This window comes from Chionomys nivalis, chromosome 2 (genome assembly GCF_950005125.1).
Source record: "Chionomys nivalis chromosome 2, mChiNiv1.1, whole genome shotgun sequence".
Lineage (NCBI taxonomy): Eukaryota > Metazoa > Chordata > Mammalia > Rodentia > Cricetidae > Chionomys > Chionomys nivalis.
The window spans coordinates 76,803,436-76,830,494 of NC_080087.1; the positions used below are offsets into that span (position 1 = coordinate 76,803,436).

The 27,059-nt window shown below is 41.8% G+C and overlaps 1 protein-coding gene across 1 annotated transcript in view; it reads left to right on the forward strand.

Annotated features, from left to right (window-relative positions):
* Positions 1 to 1,742: 1,742 nt before the first annotated feature.
* Positions 1,743 to 27,059, forward strand: part of LOC130868779 (pregnancy-specific glycoprotein 22-like) — a 52,558-nt gene continuing 27,241 nt past the window's right edge. The window contains exons 1-4 of the mRNA XM_057760826.1: positions 1,743 to 1,851; positions 4,404 to 4,763; positions 5,948 to 6,307; positions 7,335 to 7,385. Coding sequence (XP_057616809.1) covers positions 1,743 to 1,851; positions 4,404 to 4,763; positions 5,948 to 6,307; positions 7,335 to 7,385 — 880 coding nt within the window. The remainder of the gene's footprint in view (positions 1,852 to 4,403; positions 4,764 to 5,947; positions 6,308 to 7,334; positions 7,386 to 27,059) is intronic.

Consider the following 27,059-nt stretch of genomic DNA (forward strand, 5'->3'; position numbering starts at 1 on the left):
GTCTTGGTGAAGGAACATAAAGGGAAGTTGTGAGGGATGCAGGGCACCACCGAGAGTGGAAGGGCTTGAGCAGTGCCTTGGACTCAAACCCCACAACTCACAGCCCGTTGGATTCTGGGAAGTGCTTCTTTCTGAGAAAAATCTCAGCCCAGAAGGAGGAAGAACAGCAGAACCTGGGTTCTGTGTTGGAGCTGAGGCTTTTCTCCTCAGACGGAGGACAGCAAGTGAGAAGATTGATGGAGTCCTCTGTGCTTCTCTGCAAGGGGTGTACTCCCTGGCAGAGGCTTCTGCTCACAGGTAAGGGTACTCACTCTATGACTTTGTGGGGAGGAGGACTCAGAGGATGGCTGGAGTTTCCTAAAGAGGAGGACAAGATCTTGAGAGGAGACTCAAGGTTTCTGTTTGCAGCTTTGGTGCATAAGGTACAGTAAGGGACAGAGGCTCAGCATCCAGAAGCTCTCAGAGAACAGGCGGTGATGATGGTAAGAGAAAAGCCTCAAGCACTTGATATTCACAATGAATTTCATTGGCTGCAATGTGCTGAAGACAGCTGTTCCCAACAGCAACAGCATGACCCTCCAAATAGAGATCAAGTGGGACAGCTAGTGAGATGTCTCAGTGTGGGAAGATATGACAACATGAAACCAATCCTCAGCTCCCACACAGTAGATGGAGAAAACAGACTCCTGCAGGATCTACTCTGTCCTCCACATAGGTGCTGTGACATACACCCACACATGCACACCCTAGTATATGTGCCCCATACAAATTTGTGGCATACATCTTCATATGTGCACAAGGAGACATCAGTCTTCACAAATACACACATATATTTACATAAGTAAATCTAAAATAATTTATTTCACGCTTGAAGATAATTACTGTCATAAATTCCAAACCTAAGAAATATGAAAATATGAAGAGAAATCCATGGAGACACATTTCACTTTCCTTCCTTTCTTTTTCCCTTTATCCACTAGTGTGTGAGTCTTCTCCAGGAAATGACCCTTCAAAAAGATCTGACTGATCCTGTCTCTACAAATTCCTGGTTATGCCAGGCAGTGTCAGCTCAGGTCTTTAATCCTAGCACTTGGGACACAGAGGCAGGCGATCTCTGTGAGTTCAAGGCCAGCCTGGTATACAGAGTGACTTCCAGGACAGCCAAGGATACACAGAGAAACCCTGTGTCAAAAAAACAAAACCAGAGAAAAAAGTCAGAAAGTGAGGCCTTTCCAGAGGAGTTCAGAGAGGCAGTGATCATCATAGAAATACTCTATGTGAGCAGGGGTAAGGGGCACTTAGTAGGGGAACCAAAAAGACACATGAGCAGAGAATTCCTCAGAGAGTTAATGACACACTCAGACATTCTGAGTCAATGGATCTCATGTTACTCAAGTCTGCAAACGAGGGTGGGCATAGCAGTATTTAAACACCAAAGCTTAATGTTGATTACAACCGATTAACACTGGAGGGTTTTTTTTTTTCTCAACTCCCTTCTAGCCTTCCTTTTAACCTTCTGGCACCTGTCCACCACTGCCTTTGTGACCACTGTATCAGTGCCACCCCAAGTGACCGAAGGAGATGATGTCCTATTCCTTGTACACAATCTGCCAGAGAAATTTAAAACCATTGCCTGGTTCAGAGGGTCCTCAAATACAATTGCAAAAAATGAACTGCCTGACAATTTAAATAGGCCAGGTCCTGCACACAGCGGCAGAGAGACAATATTTCACAATGGATCCATGCTCCTTACAAAGGTCAACCTGAAGGACACAGGCTTCTATACCGTACGAACCTATAATATACATGGAAATGCCATATCAACCACATACACATACCTCAACGTGTATGGTAAGTTATTCGCTGTGAACTCTGTGTGCTGGGTGAGGTTCATTCCACTGAACACATACAGGAGAGGGGTCTGTGCTTACCTTCCCTATGCATTGTGTTCCCATGTTGGGGTTTGAGCATTTAGTTTGGGACTCACAAGGTGTAGAATAAAGGCAATAGATCAGAATCCTTCGTCTGACTTCACCTTGCACACAGGTAGATGTGTGATGGGTAGTTCATCCAAGGATATCAGCTCCTGTCTAGACTCTAAAGGTTCTTATCATGAATGTTTCCTTGAGAAAGACTCCGAGGGAATCAACATTGAGCCTGGTTGAGGAAAACATGATATCCCCAGAGATATGAGCACTGGGACACCCTGCCTCAAGACTTCTTTCCCAGACTCAACTCCAGGTGTCCATGAGAAGCATTTTCTAAGTGTTGGATTTGGATGTCTTGATGGCAAGGAAGAGTGCTCCCTGGTAGTCAAAGTCATGTGATGTGTGGAATCAGATGAGAACCTTGGTTGTGCTACATCCCTTGGCCATCTTCTTCAGAAAGGCAGCAGGGAAGCATAGGTCGGCAGGTGTCCAGGCCATTAACTGTCCTGTTGGGCATATGAGATTTCACATGAAGGTTGTGGTCCCCAAGGAGAGGGACTAAGGAAACAGGTTTTTTGACAAGTGCTTGTTGGTTGGGTGCAGCTCCTGGAATTCTCTCCTGTAGGCAAATGGTTACAGGAGAGATTAAGCCTTTCCAGATAGGCGCTGTAGTTCCCCAAATGATCTCCAGGGATGTCATCTGGATACATAATGAACTGGCAGAAAAACATTTTGCCTGAACTAGGAACTTACCTAGGACCTGGTTCCAACTGTGTTTTTACAGATGTGGAAATCATGGTCACAGGGTTCTCAGAACTACTGACTGCTTAAGGTGTCTGTAACACTGTCAGGAGACCATGTTCTCTCTCCCACTTCATGTGTTTTCTTTGGTAAATGCATGTTATCCATGGTGAATCAATTAAATAGAGATGCAAGGCCTCTCAGAAAGGCCACGGAGCACAGGGAAGCAGAGGACTTGGGAGCACGGTCTTGAAAACTTTGCAGAATGAAGAGTCTCACAGCCGTTCTCCAGGAATCAGATCACCTCCTTCCCTCACACCTAAGATCTGAGACTCCTGACACATCCTGGGCCCAGAACCCAGTCTGATGGTGACTCCAGGAGAACAGTTTTGTTCTTTTCCACACACATAACCCACCTGGGCCCACTGGAGTCTCAAAGTCGGTTTTGTCACATTCTTGCTGGGAGCAAATTCCATATTTTGAGAGAATTGAAAACAGGGCAGACTGAGAGCCCAGCTGGGGTTCTTTGTTGCACAGTTGTGCAGATTTCCCCTTTTTTGTGCTGAGAAACCTAAACCAGCACACAGCAGAGTGCAGTTCCAGTCTGAGATGCTATTATCTCATGTCACAGGGATGGTCGTCACCCTTGACTCTTGCTCTGTGTTCTAGAGGAGAGAAACACAAGGAGAGAATCAGAAAAGAACATGGGGCAACACTGATATTGGAGGGGCAGAGAAGTGGTTTGAACACAGACCCACCATCAGCCAATTGTACTATGGGAGGTGCCCCTTCCTGGGAGGAGGCTCAGCTCAGATGAGAAGGACAGCAGAGTTTGTGAGCTGTGCTGGAGCAGACACCTCAGGGCATGACAGATCAGCTTACTCAGACAATGCAGTTCCCCTCTGTGCTCCTCTGTAAAGGGTGCACCACATCTCTGGGTCTTCTGCTCATAAGTGAGGAGACCAGGAGTGACAGTGTGTGAGAGGAGAGGACTGACATACTGTCTGGTGTCATGAGAGGAGTCTCAGTGTTTGTAGGGAAGAAGAATACAGAGTGGGAAAGAGGCTCAGAATTTGAATTCACTCCTGAATACTTCAAGTTCACTCATGGCTTCATTTTTAAAATAATACAAGACTACCAGGTGTTGGTGGCACACGCAGTTAATCCCAGCACTTGGGACACAGAGGCAGGTAGATCTCTGTGAGTTTGAGGCCAGTCTGGTCTACAAGAGCTAGTTCCAGGACATCTAGGGCTGTAACACAGAGAAACCCTGTCCTGAAAAATTAAAAAAAAAATACAGGACAACTTATGGTTCTTACAATGTCCCAGTTCGAGTGAACTTGAAGTAAAAAAAGCTAGGAGAATTCAGGTGTTAACTGCCATCCCAACAGGAATAGAACAACAACAAATTTCGAGAGTGAAAACAGTGTTGGTAGGGGCAGAGTGTGGGCAGGCATCACCCCACCATCATCCACTGTAAATGTGAGCAGGGATCTGCTCCAGCAACATCCCAGACAAACTGACAAATGAAGAGCAAGATCCATATAGTGGAAATGACAAGTGTGGGGATAATGAGAGTATGAAGGTCATGTGCAGAGCACCACCAAGTAGGACAGGGAGACACTCACCCACAAATCTAGGCTGAACTATGGACACAGCTTCTCAGGACACAGAGCCTCATCTTAGCCAAATATAAAAGATCCAACTTAGATGCATCTTTGTCTTCCCTTCTAGCTGACCTTTGGAAGTGTGGGCTCCTTGACACCTCTTCCAAGCCCACCATTGAATTCGTGCCACCCAGCGTTGCTGAAGGGGGAAGTGTTCTTCTACTTGTTCACAGTCTTCCAGGGAATTCTGTAGGCTTTGCCTGGTTCAAAGGAATGGCTGCCTTCAAGAACCTTTTGGGTATCCGACATCTATCATCCAGGAAACCAATGCTGTTTGGACCTGCATACAGTGGCAGGGAGACATTAAACAGTGATGGGTCCCTGATGCTTCACAGTGTCAGTAAGAAAGACCGTGGATTGTACGTACTGCGAATTCTGAAATCATATGGTACAAGTGAAGATGTACAAGTGCAACTCCAGGTGGACAGTAAGTGATTCTCTGTCATTGTTCAGTGCTGGGTGGGGCTTAGACACACAGGGCTGCCATGGCTGGCCTAGCTTCCCTTTCCTCTTACACAGTGTCCCCAGGTGGAGATTTGAACACTTAGTGTAGGACTCACTCATAGAGACAAATGGCCATAGATCAGCTTCCATCTTTTGTCTCCATGTGCATCAAGAAAGACCTTGATGGAAAGTAACTCAGCTAACATGTCAGAGTCAACCCATTCTATTGGGGTTCTAGACCTGCGAGAACTGAATCCTGTTATCTTTCCATGACTGGACTAAAGTGACCCAGGCTATTGTAATGCACTTATATCCTCTCAAAGATCATAAGAAACAATGGTTTTAGAACATAAGTGTCAAACTGGAGTATTATCTTCAAATTGAGAGTGTCATTAACAAAATCCAGGAGTTGTTGCAGAGATCACAGATGGGTGTTTCCTATTGGCTTGCTCTTCATGCTTGCTCAACCAGCTCTCTTATATCACCCAAGACTCCTAGCCCAGGGCTTGAACTGTCCACAATGGTCTGAATAATTTTGCATCAATCCCCAATTTAAAAAAATGTAATACAGTTTTGCCCACAGGCACATCTGGTGGTTGCATCTTCAACTGAGGCCGTTTCTTGCAAAATGACTGTAACTGTGTCAAATTGACACAAAACCATGCAGCTTAGTACCCATATATTTTAAAGAGCTGAGTCTGCCTTGAAGACCAGACTACTCCCAACCCCCACACAACCCCAGAGCTAAGGGGCACTTGACAATACTACAAGTGCATCTATTAGGTGAAGTCAAATGATGAGTATTGCCTCAAAGGAAACTGAAGAAAAAAACCAGAAAATGATCATTACTTCCAGACCTGTTGAGTGCAGGGGAGGCATCACCTCAAACCTCAGTGTACATGAGTGTGTGTTGTTTGCCTGAGTGTAGTGAGGAAGCAGCCATACAGAAGAAAGGACACTTTCAGGGGCATTGTTAGTAAAGAGGAGTTTTGAAAGGTCAAGAAAGATAATGTTTCTGCTCTTCACTATGTGGCACACACACGCACACACTCACACACAAGCAACTCTAGGATGAGTGATGACTCCATCTCCTCAGTCTGGAGGTCACCATCTTTTTACCAAAAACAGTGATTCCCATGTGATGTCTTTTTCTCTCTTCCCTCCCAGGTTCCCTTTCTGTGTTCTGTAATGCTCTCACTTCTTCCCGACTCATGATCAAACCGCTGCTTGGCTATATTGCTGAAGGTGAAGACGTAGTTCTCCAAGTTCATAATCTTCCAGCAGAAGCGCGAGTGTTTTCCTGGCACAAATCAAACAATGGGAGCCCAGCTCGTAAACTTGTAGAATACAACAGAGTCAAGTCTTCTATCTCCTGGGAGCCTGCACAGAGAATAAAAGGGAGGGTGTACAAAACTGGATCCCTTCAGCTTCTGGATGTCATTGAGAGTGATGCAGGGATGTACACATTGGAAGTTTTAAACAAAGATTCCAAAATTGAAAGAGCAAATGTGCAGTTTTATGTAAAGAGTAAGCGACTCTCTATGGCCTCCGACTGCTGGGTGTGGCTCATCCTATTTCATACACTAACGTGTCAGGATTGGACTGTGCCTGCTCTATCCCCCTTTGCATTGTTTACCCCCTCCAGGGTTTAGGCCATCACTGCAGTGCACTCACTGGGTAAACAAACTGTAATAGATCAGAACTCCTAACCTGGATTCACTTGCAGAGAGGAGGACCTGTGCTGGGTAAACTCAAGTCCAGGATGGCAGTGTCTTTGCAGACACTTGGAGCTCTGCCCTGAAAGACTCTGTGGGAATCAGGCAGTCCCTGGTTGATAAAGGCATGGGGTCTTCACAGAGCCTGTGAGGAAGTCCTAACTCCAGAATTTGCCTGTCTGATCTCAAGATGACATTGGGGAGCTTTTTGTAACTGTTTGTTTAGATTTCCCATCAGAGCTGACAGGAACAAAGCTTTATTGATTGACTGTCCAAGTCATGGGACTGACTGTCTCCTAGAGTATAGAATCAGCTGTGTGCAGCCATGGCAGCTGCAGTTAGGTAGGTCACCTGTGCATCTCCTTCTCCTGAGCCTCAGTGGACAGGTGTCCAGGCCATTAGCCTATTGCTCTGATGGGCTTATGAGACTTCACAGGGAGGTCAAAGCTCCAAAGGAAGAAACAGAGGAGGCAGCTACTCCAGATCCCTCCATCACCACAGGATTCCAGTCCAGGAAATTCTCTTCTGCACTAAATAGTAACAGATGCTGCTGTCTGAGCAGCTCCCTGGTCCCAAACTCAGACCGTAGTTCATGACTAAGCTTAACTCGAGACATGGTGATGATCATTCACTGTGTGTCCTATTGTGTAGAAACTGAGACAGGAAACAGTGTCTAAATCAGAGTAACCCAGTCTCTGGGTGGCAGATCCAAAGCTCAATCTATGTCTATAGTCACAGATCCAAATTCTCCCCACATTAAAGTTTATAAAGTATAAACTTAAGAGTGCCTGGGTTATTCTGTGGACTACTGACATTTGGTATTCTTTGTTTCTTCACAGAGTCTGTGTCACTGCCCATTGTGCAAATCACTGACACCACTGTCACAGGAGGTACATCTGTGATCTTGACCTGCGTTTCACCTGATACTGATGTCTCTATCCGTTGGATCTTCAATAATGAGAATCTGCAACTCACAGAGAAGATGACTCTGTCCCCAACAAAGTGTGCACTCAGAATAGATCCTGTAGGGAGAGAGGATTTTGGACTATACCAGTGTGAGGTCTCCAATTTCTTCAGTTTGATGACCAGTCCCCCAGTTAGGCTAAGGTGAGTTAGCGACCTTTCCTCTCATCGAATAGTAGAATGCTGGCATTTCTTTATTAGTAGGGTATAAAATGGTGAAAAGTTATGTGGTGAAAATCATTAGTTATTACTCAGGTACTGCCAGCATGGTGACTCACACCTATAATGCTGGGATACATGTGTGTACAAGGGGGAGCCAAAATTTGAAGTGACGTTTTCTTAAAACAAAAATAAAGATATCAATACAGTAAACAAAATTTCAAAGACATTAAGAGCATAGGTTGTGGTTCAAATATATAGCAATACCTTAGAATTCTTGGAAACTAGTTACAGGAATCCTCAAATTTTTGGATGCTGCGAGTCTGCTGTGAAAATTGTGTCTTGTTTGTATAGAGAAAAACCATCCTCTCATAAGCTCAAATACATTCCCTGTTCAACTAATTCACCTATGCCCAATACTGCCTGCATATCAGTCATCCATGTGAAGTGAGGAAGAGTGACAGGAGAAAGGTCTGCCCATTTTCACTGTGGACATAACTAGTTTCTAAATAGATTCGATCTACAGTTTATTTCATACACAGATGTAACATCTTTCACATAAGGGCCGATCATGCTGTTTTCACCCTGAGAGTGTAATTCACAGTGGACATTTCTTATTAATGTTTTTTCTATTAATATGTATTTCTTTCTTTTTAAAAAAATTTTCCTATCATATATTACATCCTGACTAGAGTTTCTTCTCCCTCCAGTCCTTCCTAAACCCCCACTTCCCCTGTATATCAGACACACTCTTCTGTTTCCTTTAAAAAATGAACAGTTCTCCCAGGGATATCTACAGAACATGGCATGTCAAGTTCTATTAGACTTGCCACAATCCCTCATTTCAGAGCTGGGAGAGGCAGCCCAGTAGGAAGAAAAGCATTCAAAATGCAGGTAAAACAATCAGAACTATGCCCCGCTTCCACTGCTAGGAGTTCTACAACAATACCTACCCACACCTCCATAACTTGTATGCAGTGGCTCTAGCTCAAACTCTTATGGGATCCATGATTATCACTTCACTGTCTTTGGTCCTCTGTAAGCGCTGCTTTATTGATTCTGTGTTCTATGTTTTTATGGTGTCCTTGGCCCCTCTGGTTCCTATCATCCATCCTCCCCCTATTCTGTGGGATACTTCTGCTGCTGCCAAATATTTAGCTGTGTGTGTTTTCACCTGTTTTCATAATTGTGAGATGATGCCTCTCTGATTAAGTTAGACACTTATTTACAAGATATCAGAATATCATTAGTAATAATTTCATTGAAATGTTTTTTCATTCGTGTGTGGTTCTATTTTGAATTTCTGGGCTATCCATCCTCTGGTTCCTGGCTATCTAGGAAGTGTCGGGTTTGGGGTCCCTCTTATTGTATGGTTGGTTACTTGGACCAGCCATTGGTTGGTCACTCTCACTAGTTCTGTTCCACCATTACCCTAGTACATCTTACAGGAAGGAGAGATTGTAGTTCAAAGGTTTTGTGGTTTGATTGGTGTCCCAGTTACACCAATCTGTTGTGGTTACAGAAGATGACTGGTTCAGACGATTCCTCACTACTAGGAGTCTCTAGTAGGATCACTCTTGTACATTCCAGGTTTCACTACATCAGTGAAAACACCACATTGTTCTTATATTTCCCCCACCATTCCTGTCACTTTTCCAAGTATTCTCTCATTCCATTCCACCTCCTCCTACCTGTTTCCTCCTGTTTCCATCCCTGAAGGCTCCTCTTCCATCCACAAAATATATTCTGTTTCTTCTTTCCAGAGAGCTACATGGGTCCCAGTGGAGTCTTCCTTGTTAGCTATCTTCTCTATGCATGTGACAAAACTGCATGTAATTGTGCACAATATTAGTTTATAGAAGTAGAGCTCAGATGGGTGTGCTTGTTACAGGTTCCAGAAACTTCTGTAGAATCTTTAGGATTTTCCAAAAAAAAGTTTATGTCATCTACAGATTTATTTTACAACCAATTAACTGGCTACATTTTATTTATCTGTGTGGCCTAATCGCCCTGTCTAGGACATCTAAGAGAATACTGAAGAAAAGTTGTCACTGCAGCGTCCTTGTGTCAGTCCTGGCCTTACAGGGAAAGCTGTCAGGGTCTGCACTGAATACTGTGATGGCAGTGGTTTTTCACAAGTGCCCCTACAGCAATGGCCTCTCTTATACTAGTTAGTCTGTTTTCATCATTAAAAATTGTTAGCTTTTGTCAGTCTTCTTCATTGATTCACTCCTATGAGTTATAAGTGAAATCACTTTTGTCTTTTTTCATGCTCCCAATGCTGTAGGTTCTGTTTCTCTAGGAATTTGTCAGTTTCATGCAAGTCATTGTACCATTCCCTATCACTATTGAGTTGTCATGGAAACTTTAGTAATCTGAAAAATGGACAGCAAGGTCCCAAATTTCACTTCTAATGTTAATAATGTTGCTCTTTCAAAACCAAGTCAATCTAACTAAATGTTGTCAATGCCAGTAATCACTTTGAAGAATAAACTTTTTTCCTTTTATTGAAAATAGATTCTTTTTCATACAATATATACTGTTTACAGTTTGCCCTCTCTCAACTCTTCCCACTTGCTTCTCACATCCCTTACCATGAAGATCTAGTCCCTTTCATTCTCCCATTAGAGAAGAATAATCCTGAAAGAAATAACAACAAAACATGATAAAATAAAATATAATAAGATGAAGCAAAACTAATATCTTGGTTTTGTACATTACAACCACACAGGAGCAAAAGAGTCCTAAGAGCAGTCACAAGAGTCAGACACCCACTTGTTCTCAGAGTCAGGAGTCTCATAAAAATACCAATATAGGTAATACTTACAATATACATGCAGAGGACCTGGTGCAAACACATGTAAGCCCTCTGCATGCTGATGCCGTCTCTGTGAGTTCAAATGTGCCTTGCTTAGTTGAATCCTTGTACTCTTGGTTTCCTCCATTCCCTCTGCCTCTTATACTCTTTCTGCTTCCTCTTTGAGGGGTATCTGGAGCTTTGAGGGGATAGATTTGATGGAGACATCCCATTTAGGTTGTCCATATCATAAGTGTTCTAGCTCTGAATGGGAAGGTGTCCTGGCCTATGGAAGCCAGATGATACCTACAACCCCGAAGGGGAAGGTATCTTGGTCATCAGAATCGAAGTAATGCATAGAGCTCAGAAGGAAAAGGTATCCTGGTAGGGATCCAGGTGATTACTAAACGTCTGTTCCAGTGGGGCATGGTTTCCATGCAGGAATGTAGTTTCTCTGAATCTCTCTGGAAGAGCCTTTGCAACCCCACTCTGCTCTGCTAAGGGAGTTTTCCCACAGAGATGTAGCAGATCTGTTTCTCACTACCAAAAGTTTTTACTTCTCTATCCCTCACTACTTTGATGAAAAGTCATCACCCAAACCTCATTCAAGAAATTTATTGGTAAGGAGAGAACCAGAAGAGTGGTTGCCCTGAAAGGGTGGTAAAAGGCAGCTTCAAATTGAACAAGCACAGGTCTTATAAGGTTTCCTAGGAGCAGAGGTTTGCCAGGGTGAAGATTCTCGGCGTGGGAGTTGATTGGATTTCCACTTCTGAGCTTGGACAAGCTCAGAAATTGGCTGGAATTTTTGCCCAGAGATGCTTAATTTTTGTACTCCGGGACTGGTTGGTTTTCCTGCTCAAGAATTATTTGGTTTTCATTTTGAGTTGATCAGGGGTAGAGTATGTTTCTTAGACTCTTGTTTCAGGGCTAGGGTATGTTTCTTTGAATTGGTCCTTTAACCCTACACAAATGATATCTGTTGTGGATGTCTCCACATGTTCTCTTCCCATCTGCTGCCAGAGGAAGCCTCTCTGATGATGACTGGATAAGGAGATGATATATAAGGAAAAGAGAATATTGCTAGATCTAACTTTTGTGCCTCTTCTCTGAGGATTATAAATGATAGTACTTGAAGATTCTATGCAACTTGGCAACAGAGGAAAACAGTCAATTATCCAACACAGTTGTTTCCTACAATCCACAGCATTGACTATCATGACAAGATAACTCTAATTGTTCAAGAACGGAACCTTGAAGGGAGCCAAGAAACTGTCTAATTAGATTAAGGCTGTTCTAACAGAGGGAAATCATGGCCTGGTACTGGAATGTATTCAACTGTAGATGAATAGTGATTTTACGCATCCTAGATGACAAACCATGATAGCCGCTTTCTTAAACCAGTTGAATTTCTAGGTTCATTTAAATACATATCCTTATTCCAACAGGCAAGTGTAGCTTTAGGCCCACATTAAAGATACTTTTTTTTTTTGCACAGACAGAGGCTACCAAAGAAATACAAAACTAATCCAAATGCAGAAAGCGAACAATGAATGCTGTGGTGTATGTGTAGGAATGTCCCCATAGACTCACTTGTTTGAATTCTTTTTTTTTTTATTTTTTATTTTTTATTGAAAAAAAAATTTGCGTCTCCTCCCAGTCTCCCATTTCCCTCCCCCTCCTCCCACTCCTCTCACCCTTCCCCCACTCGTTTCCCCCTCCCTCTCCAGTCCTTAATACATAGTGAATTGCACAACTGGGAGGTGTGGCCTTGTTTAGGTAAATGTGACCTTGTTGAAGGAAGTCTGTCACTGTGGAGATAGGATTTGATGTCTCCTGTGGTCAAGATACTCCCAATGTGGCTCACAGTCTCTTTCTGCTGCCTGAAGATCAAGAAGTGGAGCTCTCAGCTCCTTCTCTAGCACCAACACTGCCTGCTTGTCACCATGCTTTTTGCCATGGTAGTAATGGCCTAAACCTGCTAAACTGTGAGCTGCTCCCAATTAAATTCTTTCCTTGAAAGAGTTGATATGCTCACAGTGTCCTTTCATAGTAATAAAACCCTAACTAAGAGACACACCAGGGAGTGTCCAGCCCTACCTGATCTATCTATAATACAACCATCTTGTTTGAGGGTCAGGGCACATCTCAGAAGAGGGTTGAAAATACTGTAAGAGGCAGAAAACCAGATGTCTACAGCAAAATTCTGTCTTCTGTATATTATAGGGAGCTTCACCCAAGAAATTTCAACAGTATGGTTGTATAAATAGATATGAAATGTGATGACACCAGTTGACATGGCAGGGTATATGGGAGTAATTCGAAGAGACTGCACTTCTATATAAAGACCTCCAGGTAATTAATGAGTTATGAGAGAATGAGAGTCAGTATTCTTCAGGTATGAGCACCCAATATGTAGTCTAATCCCATATGGTCAGCCATAAATACATGGGCAACATAACATTAACCCATCATATTGTATTTATATATTTATTGATTTATACATGAAAATAGATGTAATAATAATAATAATTAAGAAAAAGCCATAATGCTGAGAAGGTATAGCAATCTTGAGAGGACGTAGAGTGGGAAAGGCAGGGAGAAAGAATATAATGTAAATGCTGTAGAACATTCTAAAAGATGTACTTTTAAAGATTTAAAAATAATAGCAAAGGCCCCTTCCTTCTTTGGACACATAACACCATCCACATCAGCCTGTCTGGGCGCTGGGGGCGAATCCTCAGGGCAAGCAGGCAGGTGGGAGTTCCTTTGTTTCACTGGCCTGTCTGCACCAAGCAAGGTAGGCGCTTTGTTTACGAACTACACAACCTGCACGGAGATATGATCTTGGCACCAGGAGAGCCATCAGTGGGGTGAGTTTGTGACCCGCGGCAGCAGCCCGGGACAGGGAACTCTGTAGTTCCTCATTCCCCCATACTTCCTGGGCTCCCTGCAGGGACTCTACTCCCCGCATACTGCCTCTCTCTTCCTATCCCGCCCAGCTTGCATCCAGAACCCTTCTTCCTTCTGCCCCCTTACCTCTTTGGGCACATAACACCATCCAGCTCAGCCTGTCTGGGCACTGGGGGTGAATCCTCAGGGCAAGACGGAAGTTCCTTTGTTTCACTGGCCTGCCTGCACCAAGCAAGGTAGGTGCTTTGTTTATGAACTACCCAACCAACATGGAGAGCTAATCTTGGCACCAGGAGAGCCATCATTGTGCACGGAGATCTGATATTGGCACCAGGAGAGACATCACTGGAGCACCAGGAGAACCATCACTGGGGAGTGCCATCACTGGGAAGGTACGTCAGTAGGCAAGGAGACCTGATCCTGTAAAAGAAGATCCATAGGAGAGCATTCGGAGGAAGAGATGGGCAGACGCCAATGGAAGAATTCACCCAACAATCTGAAAAACAATATAAAACCACCAGAACCCAGCGACCTCACAACAGGAGGACATGAACACCTTAATCATGAAGAAGTAGAAAAAATTGACTTTATGAAAGTAATTGATGCCCTTAAACAGCATGTAAAAAAATGCCCTTATAGAAATGGATGAGAAGTATAACAGAATTACAGGCCAATCTCACTCAGGAACATGGACGCAAAAATCAGCAACAAAATACTGGCAAACCGAATCCAAGAACACATTAGAAAAATTATCCATTATGATCAAGTAGGCTTCATCCCAGGGATGTAGGGCTGGTTTAACATACGCAAATCTATCAATGTAATCCATCATATAAATAAACTGAAAGAAAAAACCATATGATCGTTTCATTAGATGCTGAAAAAGCATTGGACAAAATTCAACATTCCTTTATGATAAAAGTTTTATAGAGATTAGAGATACAAGGGTCATACTTCAATATAATTAAAGCTATTTACAGCAAGTCGACAGCTAATATCAAATTAAACGGAGAGAAACTTAAAGCCATCCCACTAAAATCAGGAAAATGCCAAGGCTGTCCACTCTCTCCATACCTCTTCAATATAGATTTTGAAGTTTTAGCAATAGCAATAAGACAACATAAGGGGATAAAGGGGACTCAAATTGGAAAAGAAGTTAAACTAGCATTATTTGCAGATGATATGATAGTGTACATAAGCAAACCCAAAAACTCCACCAAAGAACTCCTACAGCTGATAAACAGCTTTAGTAATGTGGCAGGATACAAGATCAACTCCAAAAAATCAGTCGCCCTCTTATACACAAAGGATATGGAAGCAGAGAGGGAAATAAGAGAATCATCACCTTTCACGATAGCCACAAACAGCATAAAATATCTTGGGGTAACTCTAACCAAGGAAGTGAAAGATCTATTTGACAAGAACTTTAAGGCATTGAAGAAAGAAACTGGACTTTTTTTGGAAGGGCGGTTTTTGATAACAGCTTCTAATTCTTCTCGACTCACAGGTCTATTTAGGTTGTTCACCTGGTCCTGGTTTAACTTTAGTATATGGTATTTATCTAAAAAAGTGTCCATTTCTTTTACATTTTCCAGTTTTGTGGCATACAGGCTTTTGTAGTAAGATCTAATGATTCTCTGAATTTCCTCTGTTCTGTGGTTATGTCCTCCTTTTCATTGCTGATCTTATTAATTTGCAAATTCTCTCTCTGCCGTTTGATTAGTTTGGATAGGGGTTTATCAATCTTGTTGATTTTCTCCAGGAACCAGCTTTTTGTTTCATTGATTCTTTCGATTGTTTTCTGTGTTTCTATTTTGTTGATTTCAGTCCTCAGTTTGATTATTTCCATTCTTCTACTCCTCCTAGGTGACTCTGCTTCTTTTTTTTTCTAGAGCTTTCAGGTGGTCTGTTAAGTCTCCAATGTGTGCTTTCTCTGTTTTCTTTAAGTGGGCACTTAGTGCTATGAACTTTCCTCTCAGGACTGCTTTCATAGTGCCCCATAGGTTTGAGTATGTTGTTTCTTTATTTTCACTGAATTCAAGGAAGACTTTAATTTCTTTCTTTATTTCTTCCTTAATCCAGGTATGGTTCAGTAGTTGACTGTTCACTTTATATGAGTTTGTAGGATTTCTGGGGGTAGCATTGTTGCTGAATTCTAGCTTTAATCCATGGTGATCTGATAAGATACAGGTGGTTACTAATATTTTTTTGTAACTGTGGATGTTTGCTTTGTTACCGAGTATGTGATCAATTTTCGAGAAGGTTTCATGAGCTGCAGAGAAGAAGGTATATTCTTTCCTATTTGGGTGGAATATTCTATAGATGTCTGTTAAGTCCATTTGATTCATTACTTCCATTAATTCTCTTATTTCTCTGTTAGGTTTCTGTCTAATTGACCTGTCCATTGGTGAGAGAGGAGTATTAAAGTCTCCTACTATTAATGTGTGCAGTTTGATGGCTGCCTTGAATTTTAGCAATGTTTCTTTTACGTACGTGGGTGCTTTTATATTAGGGGCATAGATATTCAGGATTGAGACTTCATCCTGATGAATTGTTCCTGTTATTAGTAGAAAATGTCCCTCTCCATCTCTTCTGATTGATTTAAGTTTGAATTTAACTTTGTTAGAAATTAGTATGGCCACACCTGCTTGTTTCTTAGGTTCATTTACTTGATAAGCCTTATCCTAACCCTTTACTCTGAGTAGGTGCCTGTTTTATGGTTGAGGTGTGTTTCTTGTAAACAGCAGAATGTTGGATCCTGTTTTTGTATCCAATCTCTTAGTCTTTGCCTTTTAATAGATGAGTTAAGTCCATTGTCATTAAGTGATATTAATGACCAGTGGTTGTTAACTCCGGTCACTTTTTTAGTAGTAGATTTTGTGTGTTTCCCTTCTTTGAGTTGCGCTGGTGAAAGGTCTCTAGATGTCTGAGTTATTGTGGTCATTGTTGAACTCCTTGGTTAGTGATTATCCTTCTATTACTTTCTGTAAGGCTGGATTTGTGGCTACTTATTGTTTAAATTTGCTTTCATCCTGGAAAATTTTGTTTTCTCCATTTATAGTGAACAAAAGCTTGACTGGGTATAGTAGTCTGGGCTTGCATCCACGGTCTTTTAGTTTCTGCAGTACGTCTATCCAGGATCTTCTGGCTTTCATGGTTTCCATAGAGAAGTCAAGTGTAAGTCTGATAGGTTTACCTTTATAAGTAACTTGGCCTTTTTCCTTTGCTGCTCTTAATATTCTTTCCTTATTCTGTATGTTTTGTGTTTTGATTATTATATGGCGAGGGGATTTTTTTTTTTTTTGATCCAGCCTATTCGGTATTATGTATGCTTCTTGAACCTTCATAGGTATATCTTTCTTTAGGTTGGGAAAGTTTTCTTCTATAATTTTATTAAATATATTTTCTGGACCGCTGAGCTGCGCTCCTTCTCCATCTACTCCTATTATTCTTAGGTTTGGTCTTTTTATTGTGTCCCATATATCCTGAATGTTTTGTGATGAGAGTTTGTTGGCCTTGCAGTTTTCTTTGATCAGCGTGTTTATTTTCTCTATGGTATCTTCAGAATCTGAGATTCTTTCTTCTATCTCTTGTATTCTGTTGGTTATGCTTGTTTCTGTAGTCTCTATTCGTTTACCTAGATTTTTCCATGTCCAGCCGGCCTTCTGTTTGTGTTTTCTTCTTTGCCTCCATTTCAGTTTTCAAGTCTTGAACTGTTTCCATTATCTGTTTGATTGTTTTTCCTTGGTTTCCTAGGGTATCATTCACTGATTTACTCAATTCTTCAAACTTTCTGTTATACTTCTCATCCATTTCTATAAGGGCATTTTTTATATGCTATTTAAGGGCATCAATCACTTTCATAAAGTCAATTTTTTCTACTTCTTCATGATTAAGGTGTTCATGTCCTCCTGTTGTGAGGTCGCTGGGTTCTGGTGGTTTTATATTGTTTTTCAGATTGTTGGGTGAATCCTTGCATTGGCGCCTGCCCATCTCTACCTCCAAATGCTCTCCTATGGATCTTCTTTTACAGGATCAGGTCTCCTTGCCTACTGATGTACCTTCCCAGTGATGGCACTCCCCAGTGATGGCTCTCCTGGTGCTCTAGTGATGTCTCTCCTGGTGCCAATATCAGATCTCCGTGCCCAATGATGGCTCTCCTGGTGCCAAGATTAGCTCTCCATGTTGGTTGGCTAGTTCATAAACAAAGCGCCTACCTTGCTTGGTGCAGGCAGGCCAGAGTAACAAAGGGACTCTTGTCCGCCTGCTTGCCCTGAGGATTCGCCCCCAGTGCCCAGACAGGCTGAGCAGCGTGGTGTTATGTGCCCAAAGAGGGAAGGGAGCAGAAGGGAGGAGCGTTCTGGATGCAAGCTGGGTGGGATAGGAAGAGAGAGGCAGTCTGCAGGGAGTAGAGTCCCTGCAGGGAGCCCAGGAAGTATAGGGGGTGGGGTGATGAGGAACTTCAGAGTTCCCTGTCCCGGGCTGCTGCTGCGGGTCACAAACTCACCCCACTGATGGCTCTCCTGGTGCCGAGATCAGATCTCCGTGCAGGTTGTGTAGTTCGTAAACAAAGCGCCTACCTTGCTTGGTGCAGGCAGGCCAGTGAAACAAAGGAACTCCAGCCTGCCTGCTTGCCCTGAGGATTCGCCCCCAGCGCCCAGACAGGCTGAGCAGGGTGGTTTTATGTGCCCATAGAGGGAAGGGGCAGAAGGGAGGAGGGTTCTGGATGCAAGCTGGGTGGGATAGGAAGAGAGAGGCAGTATGCAGGGAGTAGAGTCCCTTCAGGGAGCCCAGGAAGTATAGGGGGAGGATGAGGAACTTCTGAGTTCCTTGTCCGGGGCTGCTGCCGCGGGTCACAAACTAACCCCAATGATGGTTCTCCTGGTGCGGAGATCAGATCTCTGTGCTGGTTGGGTAGTTCGTAAACAAAGCACCTACCTTGCTTGGTGCAGGCAGGACAGTGAAACAAAGAACTCCTGCCCGCCTGCTTGCCCTGAGGATTCGCCCCCCAGCCTATTCTGGGTTTTTGTTTTTCCAAAAGAAGTTGACTATTCTTTCCAGGTCTGTGAAGAATTTTGTTGGGATTTTGATGGGAATTGCATGCAATCTATAGATGGCTTTTGGTAGGATTGCCATTTTTACTATGTTGATCCTACCTATTCAAGAGCATGGGAGATCTTTCCATTATAAAATGGTATCTTCTTCAATTTCTTTCTTCAAAGGTTTAAAGTTCTTGTCAAATAGGTCTTTCACTTCTTTGCTTAGTGTTACACCAAGATATTTTCTGTCTTTTGTTGCTATTGTGAAAAGTGGTGTTTCTGTGATTTCCCTCTCAGCTTCTTTATTTTTTGTGTATAGGAGGGTTACTGATTTTCCTTGAGTTGATCTTTTATCCTGCTACATCACTGAAGGTATATATCAGCTGTAGGAGTTCTCTAGTAGAGTTGTTCGTGTCACTTAAATATAGTATGCTATCATCTGCAAATAATGAAAGTTTGACTTCTTCATTTTCAATTTGAATCCCCTTGATCTCCTTTGGTTGTCTTATCGCTATTGTCAAGACTTCAAGAACTATATTGAAGAGATATGGAGAGAGTGCACAGGCTTGTCTTATTTCTGATTTCAGTGGAATTGCTTTGAGTTTCTCTCCATTTGATTTGATGTTGGCTGTTGGCTTGCTGCATATTGCTTTTATTATATTTACATATGTTCATTGTATCCCTGATCTCTCCAGGATCTTTATTATGACAGGGTGTTGGATTTTGTCAAATGCTTTTTCAGCAGCTAATGAAATAATCATATGGCTTTGTTCTTTCAATTTATTTATACGATGGATTACGCTGATAGATTTTCATATGTGGAACCACCCCTGTATCTTTGTTATGAAGCTAACTTGATCATGGTGGATGATTTTTTTTTTTGATTTTTTGAGACAGGGTTTCTCCGTAGCTTTTTGTTCCTAGAACTAGCTCTTGTAGACCAGGCTGGCTTCGAACTCACAGAGATCCTTCTGCCTCTGCCTCTGGAGTGCTGGGATTAAAAGCGTGTGCCACCACCACCAGGCTGTGGATGATTTTTTTGATGGTGTTCTTGGATTCGGTTTGTCAGTATTTTATTGAATATTTTTGTATCCATGTTCATGCATGAGGTTGATCTGTAATTCTCTTTTTTGGTTGAGTCTTTATGTTGCTTTGGTATTAGGCTAACTGTAGCCCCGCAAAAATGAGTTTGGCATTTTCCAGTTTTGTGGCATACAGGCTTTTGTAGTAAGATCCAATTTTGTGGAGTACAGGTTTTTGTAGCATGACCTAATGATTCTCTGAATTTGTTCAGTGTCTGTTGTTATGCCACCCTTTTCATTACTGAAAGTGAATTCTAATTTGTATATTCTCTTTCTGCTTTTGATATGTTTGAATAAGGGTTTGTTTATCTTGTTAATTTTCACAAAGAACCAGCTCTTTGTTTCATTGATTTTTGGATCATTTTTTTTGTTTATTTTTTGTTGATGTCCACCCTCAATTTGATTATTTCCGGTCTTCTACTCCTCCTGGTTGCATATGCTTCTTTTTGTTCTGGAGCTTTCGGGTGTCCTGTTAAATCACTGATGTGAGCTTTCTCCATTTTCTTTATGTGGGCACTTAGTGCTATGAGTTCTCCTCTTAGCACTACTTTCATACCATTTACCCAGACTTTCCATATCCAAATTTCCCAGGTTTGTGTTTTCTTTGTTACCTCTATTTCAGTCTTCAAGTCTTGAACTGTTTGCTTCACCTGTTTGATTATTTTTTTCTTGGGTTTCTTTAAGGGATTTATTAATTTCTTCCAATTTTTTGTTTGTCTTTTCCTATATTTCTTTAAGGGAGTTTTAAATTTCCTCTTTAAACTTCTCAATTATTTTCATAAAGTTATGTTTAAAGTCATTTTCTTCTGCTTCTTCTAGGTTAGAATGATCAAGTCTTTCTGTTGTGTGACTGTGGGCTCTGGTATTACCATGTTGCTTTTTAGATCGTTAGAGGACTTTTTGCATTAGTGTCTACCCATCTTTTCCCTCAAATGAGGCTGGCAATGGCTTTTCATCTTGGCTCAATCCTTGCAGTGGTTCTCTGAGTGTTTGCAAGTTTTTCTTTGTCTGTTTTGTACTGTCAATGTCTGTCTCAGAAAGCCTTTGAGGTCTCTCTTTACCTGTTTTTTTTTGTTTGTTTGTTTCTGTTCTGTTGATTTACTCTCTTTGTGCTCTCTTTTGGTCCCCCTCAGTGTTGTGTCAAGCTCTTGGTCCCCTTAGTATTGTAGCATGCTCTCAGCTCTTAAGTGGGGTGTTGCTAGTAGCTTGGTGGGTCTAGTGGCTGGGGTTAGGTTTTGGGGGAGCCTACCTGCAGGAAACTCTGTTGGCTATCTTGAAAATTTGAGAGAGTTAGGGGAGGAGCCCGTGGTTTTGTCCCACTGTGGAGGTCCTAGGGAGTGGGGTGTCCCGCCCCATGTCTGTTCACTCACCTCTTAAGTCCCCTTTGTATTGACGCAAGCTGTGTTTCAGAGTTCCACCGAGGTTGCAGAAGGATAGGCATGTTTGGCTGGATTGGGTCTAGTACTTTGGAGGGGCTGCTGGATGGGTTTGGGTTTAGGAGAGCCTATTCACAGAAACACCCTGCTGTCTGTCTAGAAAAGCTGAGGGAGTTGGCGGAGGGACCTGGGGTTGTCCCACTGTGGAGGTCCTAGCAAGTGTGGGGTCCCAATGCATGGCTGTTCACTCGCCTCTTAAGTCCCCCCCCCGTATTGGAGCAAGCTGTGTTTTAGAGTTCCACTGAGATTGCAGCCTGTCATAAATTCTTAAACTGTTCCCTGGAGGGAGAATTCGCTGTGTGCTCCACAGTTGTTTCCCAGAGGCATCTCAACAGCTGCAGCATCTGGGAGATTCCTCCTGCTCATGTAGGATTTTTATCAATTTTGATGGGATCCACAATCTTTTATCCTTTGTGGAAATATAAGCATAACCTCAGCTCTACCTTAATGCTTTCCCTTGACTATTTTGATGTTAAAACATTTATGATAGCCAGGCGGTGGTGACGCACGCCTGTAATCCCAGCACTCGGGAGGCAGAGGCAGGCGGATCTCTGTGAGTTCGAGACCAGCCTGGTCTACAAGAGCTAGTTCCAGGACAGGAACCAAAAAGCTATGGAGAAACCCTGTCTCAAAAATAAAAAAAAATAAAATAAATAAAAATAAAACATTTATGATAGATGGGATGACTTAATTCAGCCTTTTTTTCTATGGTTCATTTCCTAAAGTAGTATAATTTCTAGGTAAAATAAGCATACAACCTTCTATTCACAGCTAAGTGAAGCACACTTAGTCATCAATGAAGCCTCTGTTTGTACTGATGGAGACTTGGAAAAAATTTCAAAATTTGTTAAAATATGTTGTAGAACAACAGACTTCACAGGGTGTCCAGCCCTAATGATTTATCTGTATCACAATCCCCTTGTTTAGAATCAGGAATCATTTCAAAAGTTGAAGAGGAAAGAATGTAAAAGTAGAGGACAAGGATGAGATTCTGTGAGAATATTTTATATATGACAAGAAAGAATAAGAATTCTTTTATATATGACAAGAAAGCTATACCCAAGAATTCCCAATTACATACCTGCTTAAAGAAGACCTAAAACAATGGCAAGACCATCTTGAATGTTAGCATGGATGAGAAAATATCCCAGGGATCCACCCATAACTAGAGACATAAAGTAATTAATGAATTCTAAGAGAGGGAGAATCAGTATTCTCCATTGATGAGCCCATGATAGAGTACCTAATCCAAATGGTCAACCATTTTTTTATGGGAAGTCTTTCTGTATATGTGTTGCTTTTATTGGTTAATGAATAAAGAATCTGCCTTGGCTGGTGATAGGGCAGAATAGAGCTAGGTGAGAAAAACTAAACTGAATGCTGGGAGGAAGAAGGCAAAGTCAAGAGAAGTCAGTACCTCCACCAGAGACAGATGCCAGGCAGAACCTTGCTTGTAAGCCACAGCCACATGATGATACACAGATTAATAGAAATGGGTTAAATTAAGTTGTAAGAGCTAGCCAATAAGAACTTAGGCCAAGCAGTGATTTAATTAATACAGTTTCTTTGTGGTTATTTTGGGGATGAGCAGCTGGGAACAAACAAGTGGCCTCCAACTACAAACCATAAACATATGCACATGAGCAATATTAAATGGGCCCAGAAGGTTATATATATATTCATAAATTTTATCTACATATATATAATTATAATAATAATTATGGATGAGGCCTGAATTAGAGAGAAAGCAGAAGAATTTGAAGAGGTAGAGAGTGAGACTGAGGAATGAAAAACCCTATGTATTGTAAAAGATTTAAAAAGGAATGAAAATAAGAGAGAGCTAGTTAGAGTGTGAGACAAGAAATAGCTCCCATAGAGTGATCACGGAGGTTGTCTACGGAGCCTTTTCTGAGAGCACTCTCCAGTTTGGGCAAGATCATTGAGCAGCCTTCTCCCAATCTGCAGCCTATAGGAAAGGTGTGATCTCTAACTTTATAGGGGCAGAGGGAAATTTCTTACCATGTGTTTACTTCAAGAGAAAGAGACAAGGAACATGGAAAAATCAGTTATTGTAAACTGAGAGTATAGGAGTCACAGCACAGACAGCTCCTACACTGTGTCCTAGAGTGAGCTGCAGGAGATGTGGTATGATTAAAGCATTGGATTCACATCCTAACACAAAATTGTGGAGATCATGCCTTAACAGTGGATGGGAACTCAGAGTATGGTGGAAGTCTTCTAAAATAGGAGCTTGACATTAGACTAGGACTTGTTCTTCCAGCCTAAAGGGAGAGGACAGAGAGGAACCAATGTTTAGTATGAGGAAGGCCTTAGTGAACTGGAAGCATTAAGGGAAGTGTGAACCAGATTGTTTTGTAGTCAAAGTTTATCATCACTGTCAATTATTTTCTGAAGATTGATGTTCCCAATTATGACAGGGTTTCCATGTAAATGAAAATTAGAGGAGGCTGAGTCAACAAAATGTTTCAGTGGGTTAAGGCACTTGCTTCCAGGGATGATGAGCTGAGTTAAATTTCAAGATTCAGCATGGTGGAAGGGGAGAACCAATTGCATCATGTACTTTATTCTACTTACATGTGCAGTAGCATTTTATTACCCATACCCTGATGTATACATAAGTAAACATACACATATTCTCTTTCTCATGCACATACATGGAATGCACCAATAAATGTAAAACTAAAAGTCAAGCTGTGGTACTAACCTCTTTTGTTATCTACCAACATGACATATCTTTAAAGTCAGTGTCCTTGTATAATCATTTACTCACTTATCAACAGATGTCTTACCTTTTTCTTGGTACTGGAACATATCAAAACAGCAGTGCATTGTGTCTTCTCAAAGCCCCAGTTGCAGTGGACTGGAAGGCATACAGGCATTTAGAAGGTGAATTCAGGAGTTGATTAGATCCATGAAGGGAACAAGGAAAAGAACGAGAAAGGTGGTTTGTGAGATGACCCAGTGTAGCACTTGTTTGTTTTTCAGACAATCTGAGTTCAGTTCCCAGGGTCTATGTGAAGAGGAATCACAACCTCACCTAACTCCAACTCCAAGGGATTTCACACAATGCCTGGGTACCCAATAGTCAACTTGGCATTTCATTTTGAGTCACAACATAGACACTAAAGTTACAGTGCACTCAAGTACACTGGTGCCAAGCCATTAGCCAATGATTTTGATGGGCTTACGAGGTTTCACGGGACAGCCAGGGTCTCCAATGGGAGGAACAGAGGACATAGGTTCCCCTGATGAGTGCATGTCCACAGGGATTTAGTCGAGCATATTCTCTCCTGCAGGAAGTAGTAACAGATGATGCTTATCTGGACAGCTGTCCTGTCTCACTGTCATGACTGTGTTCATAATCAGCTTTATTTGCATGGTGACATCTATTCACAATGTGTGCTGTCATTGGGAAAATGAGACACTGAAACCCCAGTGTGTTCATATACCTAACACAGGCCATGGGTTACGGAGTAGCTTTCTGTGTACAACATGTATACAGTATCTTCACTCTGGAGGTCTTCTCAAGTGTGTCTGAAGGAAGGTGAGCTATTTTTCAGAGATTTTAATCTTAGTCATTAGCAATTTGAGGGGCGGTATCTGTTCCAGGAAGTGAAAACAGATTGACAGTTAGATTTGACTGTAGAACTAAATTACTTGGGAAAATTTGTGCAAAATTTTAGGACTCTGCAAGCCAGCTGCTGGACAGGAAATCATGTGCTTTCTGGAATGCTGTTGTCACTACTCCAGAAAGGCAAAGGACAAGGCTTTGATTCCTGCATTCTAATGAATCCTGGATCTAACACAGGGCTCTTTCTGCACAGAAAGTCAGTATTTCAAACAACTTTAACATAGTTGTATTCCTTAGTGAAGTCCTCCTTTCAGGATTAGGCTTTAGATCTTGGCTATGAGTAACACTGGTCTCATATGGAAAATGTTAAAGTAAAAATCCCTAACCTAGTTCTGCCAGACATACCTCTACCTTCTAACAGAAATATTTGCCTTTGTAAACATCAACCAGGGAGTGCTGGAGAGATGGTTCAGTGCTTAATGTCAATGCTTACTCTTTTAAAAGGCTGAAGTTTGTATCCAAGACACCCATAGCAGCTCTTAAGCAATCCATAATTCCTCTTCCAGGGGATCCAATGGCACCTTCTGGATTCTGTTGGCATCATTACAGATATATATGCGATAACATAACCATACATAAGGAAATAAATAAATAAGGAACAAAGGAAGGAAGAAAGAAAATAGCAACCTGCACTTCAGGAATTATCTCTTTATGTTCCTTACTAGTGTTAAGAAGAACATTATAGGCTGAAACAACTGTTTTGTTATAAAATCAACTCTACCTTTTATTCTTCCCTTTATTAGATCAAACTGAAACTTGATTGTCTTTGGGGGTCCTGTGCCATTTCTCAGTCACCATCAAACATCTGGGAAGACTGGCCCTTTTTATGATTAGGCCTGCTCATTTAGCCGAATGACAGGCATTTTCCTTGTCTCATGTTTGATATTTCTGAGTACAAAAGTACTGAGGACTGTTTGTGGGTGCTTTTCAGAGAAGCTAAGTAAACAATCTTGTTCAAGCCTATCTGCAGGACTATCCTATGTATATAGAAGGGCTACTGATTTTTTTGAGTTGATCTTGTAACCTGCCACTTCACTGAATTTATTTATCAGCTATAGGAGTTCTTTGGTAGAGGTTTGGGGATCATTAATGTACACTATCATATCATCTTCAAATAACCAAAATTTAACATTTTCTTTTCCGATTTGAATCCCCTTGATCTCCTTATGTTGTCTTATTGCTATTGCTAGAACTTTAAAAACTCCATTGAAGAGATATGGTGAGAGTGGACAGCCTTGTCTTCTTCCTGATTTTAGTGGAACGGCTTTGAGTTTCTCTCCATTTAATTTGATGTTAGCTGTTGATTTGCTCTATATTGCTTTTATTATATTTAGGTATGACCCTTGTATCCCTAACCTCTCCAAAACCTTTATCATAAAGGGTTGTTGAATTTTGTCAAGTGCTTTTTCAGCATCTCATGAAATGATCATTTGGTTTTTTTCTGTCAGTTTATTTATATGATGGATTACATTGATAGATTTTTTTTTATGTTGAACCAGCCCTGCATCTCAGGGATGAAGCCTACTTGATTGTAATGGATAATATTTTAAAAAGTGTTCTTGGATTCTGTTTGCCAGAATTTTATTGAGAATTTTTGCATTGATGTTCATGAGTGAGATTGGTCTGTAATTATCTTTCTCGGTTGGGTCTTTGTGTGGTTTTGGAATCAGGATGACTGTAGCTTCGTAAAAAGAGTTTGGCAATGACTCTTCTGATTCTATTATGTGAAACACATTAAGGAGTATAGGTATCAGCTCTTCTTGGAAGTTCTGATAAATGTGCATTAAAACATCAGGTCTGAGTTTCTGACCCGTGGGAGCAGCCCGGGACACGGAACACAGACGTTCCTCATCCCCCTATACTTCCTGGTTCCTGGAGGGACTATACTCCCCGGATACTGTCTCTCTCTCTTCCTATCCCAACCAGCTTGCATCCAGAAATGCCCCCTTCTGCCTCCCTCCCCTCTTTGGGCACATAACATCACCCAGCTCAGCCTGTTTGGGCGCTGGGACTGAGATATTGGGGAAACCGGGCAGGCGTTAGTTCCTTTGTCTCAATAGCCTGCCTGCAGCAAGCAAGGTAGGCCCTTTGTTTACAAGCTACCTGACCAGCAAGGAGATCTGATCTCGGTGCCAGGAGACTTATCACTGAGCTACCTGGACAGCAAGGAGACCTGATCTCAGCACCAGAAGGTACATCAGTGGGCAAGGAGACCTGATCCTGGAAAAGAAGATCCATAGGGGAGCATTCTGAGGAAGAGATGGGCAGGCGCCAACAATCTGAAAAACAACATGAAACCACCAGAACCCAGCGACCTTACAACAGGAGGACATGAATACCTTATTCAAGAAGAAATAGAAAAAAATTGACTTCATGAAAGTGATAGAGGCCCTTAAACAGGAGGTGAAAAACTCCCTTAAAGAAATGGATGAGAAGAATAACAAAAAGTTTGAAGAATTAAGTAAATCTGTGTATGATATGCTAGGAAACCAAGGAAAAACAATCAAACAGATAATGAAAACAGTT